This window comes from Zea mays, chromosome 2 (genome assembly GCF_902167145.1).
Source record: "Zea mays cultivar B73 chromosome 2, Zm-B73-REFERENCE-NAM-5.0, whole genome shotgun sequence".
NCBI lineage: Eukaryota > Viridiplantae > Streptophyta > Magnoliopsida > Poales > Poaceae > Zea > Zea mays.
In genome coordinates this window covers 170,681,062-170,688,561 of record NC_050097.1, presented here as the reverse complement: position 1 = coordinate 170,688,561, position 7,500 = coordinate 170,681,062, and the positions used below count along the sequence as shown (strand labels likewise).

The window sequence follows — 7,500 nt, the reverse complement described above, 5'->3', positions numbered from 1 at the left end:
TGCACAAGGCGAATAAAATGAGATCTCAAGATCAAAGAAGTAGAGTAGGAAGACACAAAATCAGAATTAATAAAACAGCATGTAAGCAACAAAGAAAAAAAGCATCATTGGCTGTGCACATAAGCTCAGACTGAAGTTAATAGATCACATGCAATGGGCACAATGCCAAATAAAAATATAGCATACCAAGTGTTCATGAATGGCAACACACAAGCTCAAATTGCCAATAACAAGTGGTAATGAATGGTTGATCCATATCAGGCTAGACTAGTAAGTAGAAGTAGGCAGCTCTACTATGGCATATGAAGCCAATAAACTACCAGATCAAGTCAGCTATGGCTAGGAGACCAGCTGTACAAAATATGCTGCTGCGTTGGTGGATTCAGGTCGAGGCTGCACAAAAGGATCCACCAAAACAAAAGCACCCTATGTACCACATCCAACAGGATAGCATGAAGCTCATTGTTAGGGAAGGCAACAAGTGAGAGGGTCAGACTGCACAAAAGATGGATCAACCAGGAATCAGAGCATCAAGCTCCAGTCCATTGGCACTTAGTCAAGAAGGTCCTCAGCCAAAGCACCCTGTGAGCCTCAGACATCCCAACAAATGCAGTCCCTTGAGCTTTGTTGTCCACCAAATGGGAGAAGGAATATAGGAGAGCTTCCTCAGTGAACCCTGGCATGTACATGACAGCCCCATAGAGCTCAGGGTGGATCTCATCAACCTTGGTGTGACGAATAGCATCAGCAACATTGTTCACAGCAGCTGTCATCCCAGTAAGCACAATAGTGTCCTCTTCACTGAGCATACTTCTCTTTCTCTTCTGTCCAACACTTGCACCACCAGAGCCGCTACTACCACCAGCTTCCTCATGATTCTTGGTTCCCTCCTCAAAGAGCTTGGACACATCCTCTGTCTTCAGTCCACTCTTGTGTCCCTCACCCAGCAGTGCGCCCTCAACAAAGTCAGATGGTGAACCAAGAGCCTCATTTGAACCCATGGCAAATTTGCCTGTTGCTAGACCATTGCCAAAGATGATCTGCATCTGCTGGTAGTTCTCAATTAGTTTGTTTAGGAAGTCAGCATCCTTAGGGTGTGTCTGCATAGTTAGAATACATAAGTCAGCACTGACAACAAAATAATGCAGGCATTGAAAGCAAAATAGATATAACATTGACTACTACCTAAAGTCAATGTGGCATACCTTGACATGGCCCCTGTAGTGCTCATCCTCAAGTGTGATTAGGGATGAAAACGAACAGGAATTATACCATCCCGTACCGTCCCGTATTCCCGTTTAAAACCGTCCGTTTTCGTTTTATCGGGAAAATGTGAAAACGGTACGGGAACCGGGATAGATATATCCGGGAACGGGATCGGAAACAGTTGAAGGTGTTTCCCGCCCGTATTTACGGTATCCCGTATTGTAACGGGAATTTCCCGTTTTATCCCGTTTTACATTTTGCGGATCGTGTGCATGTATCAAAGCCCATGAATTCTTGGCCCATTGGTCACTGTCGTTTCCCATAGGGAGTTTCAAGTGCACGAATATACATCCTATGTGTGTGCAGCAGCTCTGCCTCTGCTCGGCTGGATGAATGCATCTGTGCTTGTCTGCTTGAGGCCTTGAGACATTGTAGCTCTATTTCCTGTGTGACTCTGTAATGTGCATGTGCCTCATGGAGCTAGGGACCCTAATAAGTAAAGTTGCTGGCCTGGATGCTGGACTACTGCTAACCTCGCGTTGGTCGTGGGTGTACTGTGTAGTGTGCTGTTTTTTTTGTTCCGACGCTTGTGTGTTGTCACTGTTGTGTGCATGTAGTTTTTCCGACTACTGTCCGGCTACCGTCCGTTTTCGGTGAATATTCGTTCGTATTCGTTCGTTTTCGTATACCCATATATTCCGTAACCGTTTTTGCTACCGCCTTTTCCACTCCCGCTCCCGTTTTCGGTAAAAAAAATGGTAACGGAAATGGGAGAGGTAGTTTCCCGCCCGTTCCCGTTCGTTTTCATCCCTAAGTGTGATCATGAAATTGTCTTCATCCCAAAGTGCACCACTGAGCTCTCTAAGCTTAGTGATCCTAACCCACCTCTGCCTCCACTTCCTCAAGTGGTTGTACACCTGGGTACCAGAGACCTCATTGCCTGAGAACTCTTGGAGAGCCTTGGCAACTTGGTTTAGGTGAACCTCTTTGAAGCCCTTATCAGTCCTCACACCAGTGGTGATCAGCTGACACATGCGACGGAGGACAAAAGAAGACATGGCTGATGTCCACCTCATGACAGCCCTTGCCCTTTGCCCTGCAACCTCAACATCATCCCCAAGATCCACAATAGGCAGTTCATGACCTTCTGCCATCTCCTATTACCCAGCCATGGACCCAAATTAAGACATTCATCACAGCATGTTACAATAGAACACAAGTTCCAGCAGGCAGACAACCATAAATAGAACACAAGTTCCAGCAGGCAGACAGCCATAAAAACATATTACTAGAATAGAACACAAGTTCCTACTACATAATACTAGATGTGGCAGTGACCCTTGTTGGCCCACATATCATTTGCCCATTCATCTCTCATTGAAGCCCATGCTGCATTGTCATCAATAGGAACCCCATGGCCACCGGGTGCACTAGTGTTTGGCACCCAAGAAGACTCAAGTGGAACAACCTCATCAACTCCATGGCCAAGTATCCAATTATGTAAGATGCAACAAGCAAGCACAAGTTTGACTTGGGTCTTAAAAGGATGGAAAGGTTTGTTGTCAATTATGCGAAAACGATTCTTCAATGCACCAAATGCCCTCTCAACAGTCACACGCAAACTTGAATGCCTCAAGTTGAATAGCTCCCTTGGGTTAGTGGGGTAGTTCCTACCACCGTGTTCCTTTAGGTGGTACCTAGTGCCACGATAAGGAGGTAGGAAACCAGGCCGACATGCATATCCAGCATCTACTAGATAGAATTTACCTATATGAAGGACACATTAGTTAGTGTTAATTTTATTCATTATTTAGGTTTCCTAGTCAAGGTGTTTACCTTGCGGGACCTACAACCCATCATGGCGCTCTAATGCCCAACAACATGAAGAAACATTGCTACTTGTTCTTCAATTGTGCAATGTATACTGTCCTGAAGGAGGGACCTTTCCCTAAGCAGGTTCACAAGTTTAAAAAAGGGTGCCCTCCTCATGCGCAACATGTTCACACACTCTACATCATTGCAGTTGTAAATTTTATCCAAATTTCTTTGCCTCTCCTCATCCATGGCGCTCATGGGGGCATAGGTTATTTCTGGTCTACTGGTTTGAAAAAGTCTAACTCTAGCCATAAGCAAGGCATACATAGCACTGACTAGAGCAGCTGCCTCAACAATGAGCTTCTGTCTCCTCTCTTGTGGACCAATCTAATTCAATCAAACCAAGAAACAATACTTTACTGCCGTGTAAAAAGATAGACGAATGATTTATCAAGCACAACCATGGATTCATATTTTCAAAAATAAAAATATCAAATACAGATGCAGAGACCATTTTTTTCAAATACATTAGCGCACTCAATACTAGGTAAAATAGAGCACTGCAAACAGAGGTCGGGAGGAGGAGAAGGGGTCTAGGATTTTTATACCGATGCAGGAACAGCAAGAACCGTCGGAAGAGCAAAGAAGGTGTGAGCAGACAAAGGCACAACAGATCTGCAATCCATATTGAGGAAATAGGTCAAGATTAATAGCAATAGCAATCACGTGGCAAGCAGTGAGGAACATATGTTAGGATTACTTGCCTAGGAGGTTTGATCTGCGTAGGACAACCTGTTGCAAACCAAAAGCATGAGGGGGAGAGATCAGAACAGGAAGAAGTAGATTCAACAAACTGCGCAAGAAAGAAGAGTGGAAGGAAGAACGGGGACTTCACCTTGGCGGCGGAGAAGGGCTGCGAATCCGGCGGACAAGGGCTGGTGAGCTCGGCGGCGGAGACAGCGCTGGTGAGCTCGGCGGCGGAGAACGAGGACTTCACGAGGCAGTGGTGACCATATATAGGGAGGTGATGGCGCGAATCCGGCGGTAACCCAAGCGCTTTCCCGCCTGCACGCGCCAATTCCTTTTCGCCTCCCGCCGAGCTCACCAGCGCTCCTCACGCGCTCAGCAGCGGCCAGGCTCGCGAGAAACGAAGAAAAAGGTCGCACGCCGCTGGCCAGGCCGAGGAGTGCCTCGTGCATTGGGAGAGCCAGGCCCAATAGACTCTCCAGGTAACCAATCATCCATAGGTTGCATCCCATGAGCATGGATGGGGAATATGCAGGTAACCAATCAGGCCCTTATTGTCTTCGAAGTTGGGATGTTGCTCAATGTAGACCTCTTACTTGATGGGTCCATTGAGAAATACACTTTTCACACCCATTTGAAAGAGTTTGGAATCATGGCAAGTAGCATAGGCAAATAAAATGTGAATAGACTTAAGCCTGGCATGGGTGCAAAAGTTTCATTGAAATCCAACCCTTCGACTTGTGAGTACCCCTTGGCTACAAGTCAGGCTTGGTTCCTTGTCAGAACACCATATTCATCTTGCTTGTTGTGAAAGACTAACTTGGTTCCTACAACATTTTGATTAGGACGTGGTACTACATTCCAAACCTCATTCCTCTTGAAGTTGTTGAGCTCTTCTTGCACAACCATCACCAAATCTGGATCCTTCAAAGCATCTTTGACCCAAAAAGGCTCAAGAGAAGACATAAAAGAGTAGTTCTCACAAAAAATGCAATTCTAGAATGAGTGGTTACTCCCTTATGTATGTCTCCAAGGATCATGTCCACTAGATGATCTCTTTGAATAGTTTGGTGTACTCTTGGGTGTGGCTGAATCTCCTCTTCATCCTCCTTTTCTTGAATTTCTTTTTCTCCCCTTGATCATTTCCATCTACTTGATTGTTTTGATCTTCATCTTGAGTTGGGATTGATCTTGGACAAAGAATGGTTGATCTTGTTCTTATTGAGGATCTTGTGGACACACATCCTGAGAGCACCTAGAGGGGGGGGTGAATAGGTGATCCTGTAAAAACTTGAAACTTAATCCAACAAACTTGATTAGGAGTTAGCACAATAAACACAGTAAGGACAAGCACAAGAGACACGAGGATTTATCCCGTGGTTCGGCCAAGTACAAAAACTTGCCTACTCCACGTTGTGGCGTCCCAACGGACGAGAGTTGCACTCAACTCCTCTCAAGTGATCCAATGATCAACTTGAATACCACGGTGATCTTCTTTACTTTACTCTTTCCCGTTTGCGAGGAATCTCCACAACTTGGAGTCTCTCGCCCTTACAATAAGAATCAAAATGAAGCACTAGAGTAAGGGAGGGAAGCAACACACTCAAAACCACAGCAAATACGCACACACAAGATCAAGACTTGAGCTCAACACAATATCTCAAGGTTCTCACTAGAACGGAGCTCAAATCACTAAGAATGTCGAACAAGTGCGCAAGAATGAAGTGTGAGTGATCAACAATGCTCAAAGGATGCTTGGTGTACTCCTCCATGCGCCTAGGGGCCCCTTTTATAGCCCCAAGGCAGCTAGGAGCCGTTGAGAGCATTTCAAGAAGGCAATTCTTGCCTTCTGTCGCCTGGCGCACCGGACAGTCCGGTGCACCACCGGACACTGTCTGGTGCGGATTTCTTTCCTTCTTTGGCGAAGCCGACCGTTGGCGCTTTGGAGTCGTTGGCGCACCGGACACTGTTTGGTGCACACCGGACAGTCCGGTGCCCCTTCTGACCGTTGGCTCTTGCCACGCGTCGCGCGCTGATTATGCGGCCGACCGTTGGCCCGGCCGACTGTTGGCTCACCGGACAGTCCGTTGCACCACCGGACAGTCCGGTGATTTATAGCCGTATGCCGTTAATTGCTTCCCGAGAGCAGCCAGTTGACAGACACCGGCCTGGCGCACCGGACACTGTCCGGTGCACCCAGACCAAGCTGTCTTTGGCTGAACTAAGCCATCTCTTTTCCAACTTGATTTCTCATGTTTCCAGCACTTAGACACAATACATTAGTCTCCAAAATAATGTACTAAGTCTTAGAAACATACCTTTTTACTTGATTTGCACTTTGTTCATCACTTTGCATAGATTAACATAAGTCCACTTGTGTTGTACACTAAATCACCAAAATACTTAGAAATGGCCCAAGGGCACATTTCCCTTTCAATCTCCCCCTTTTTGGTGATTTATGCCAACACAACATAAAGCAACTAAAAGAAGTGCAACATCAATTCAAATGAGAACACAAATTTGTTTTGAATCAGATTTGGCATATTTGGATCATTCTTTGCCACCACTTGGTTTGTTTTTGAAAATCAAACTCAATTTCCTATCTCTAAGTCAAATTCACTTATTGAAGCATAGAGAAAAGTATTCCAAGAGAAATTGATCAAAGATTTCACACACTTGAGAAAACTTTGAATAGTTTGGTTTACAAAAAATGCAATTCTTAGTGGTTGAATCTCCTCTTCATCCTCCTTTTCTTGAATTTCTTTTTCTCCCCTTGATCATTTCCATCTACTTGATTGTTTTGATCTTCATCTTGAGATGGGATTGATCTTGGACAAAGAATGGTTGATCTTGTTCTTATTGAGGATCTTGTGGACACACATCCTGAGAGCACCTAGAGGGGGGGTGAATAGGTGATCCTGTAAAAACTTGAAACTTAATCCAACAAACTTGATTAGGATTTAGCACAATAAACACAGTAAGGACAAGCACAAGAGACACGAGGATTTATCCCGTGGTTCGGCCAAGTACAAAAACTTGCCTACTCCACGTTGTGGCGTCCCAACGGACGAGAGTTGCACTCAACTCCTCTCAAGTGATCCAATGATCAACTTGAATACCACGGTGATCTTCTTTACTTTACTCTTTCCCGTTTGCGAGGAATCTCCACAACTTGGAGTCTCTCGCCCTTACAATAAGAATCAAAATGAAGCACTAGAGTAAGGGAGGGAAGCAACACACTCAAAACCACAGCAAATACGCACACACAAGATCAAGACTTGAGCTCAACACAATATCTCAAGGTTCTCACTAGAACGGAGCTCAAATCACTAAGAATGTCGAACAAGTGCGCAAGAATGAAGTGTGAGTGATCAACAATTCTCAAAGGATGCTTGGTGTACTCCTCCATGCGCCTAGGGGTCCCTTTTATAGCCCCAAGGCAGCTAGGAGCCGTTGAGAGCATTTCAAGAAGGCAATTCTTGCCTTCTGTCGCCTGGCGCACCGGACAGTCCGGTGCACCACCGGACACTGTCCGGTGCGGATTTCTTTCCTTCTTTGGCGAAGCCGACCGTTGGCGCTTTGGAGTCGTTGGCGCACCGGACACTGTTTGGTGCACACCGGACAGTCCGGTGCCCCTTCTGACCGTTGGCTCTTGCCACGCGTCGCGCGCTGATTATGCGGCCGACCGTTGGCCCGACCGACTGTTGGCTCACCGGACAGTCCGGTGCACCA

At 46.0% G+C, this 7,500-nt stretch overlaps 1 protein-coding gene across 1 annotated transcript; it reads right to left on the bottom strand.

Moving 5' to 3' along the window:
* Positions 1-530: 530 nt before the first annotated feature.
* LOC103649073 (uncharacterized) lies at positions 531-4,286 on the bottom strand. Its single transcript, XM_008673419.1, has 7 exons — positions 4,140-4,286; positions 3,917-4,012; positions 3,782-3,813; positions 3,630-3,696; positions 2,036-2,363; positions 1,206-1,252; positions 531-1,100 (listed from the first exon to the last, which is right to left on the bottom strand). Exons 1-7 carry the CDS (start codon positions 4,284-4,286, stop codon positions 531-533), a joined length of 1,287 nt encoding a protein of 428 aa, XP_008671641.1.
* Positions 4,287-7,500: the final 3,214 nt, after the last annotated feature.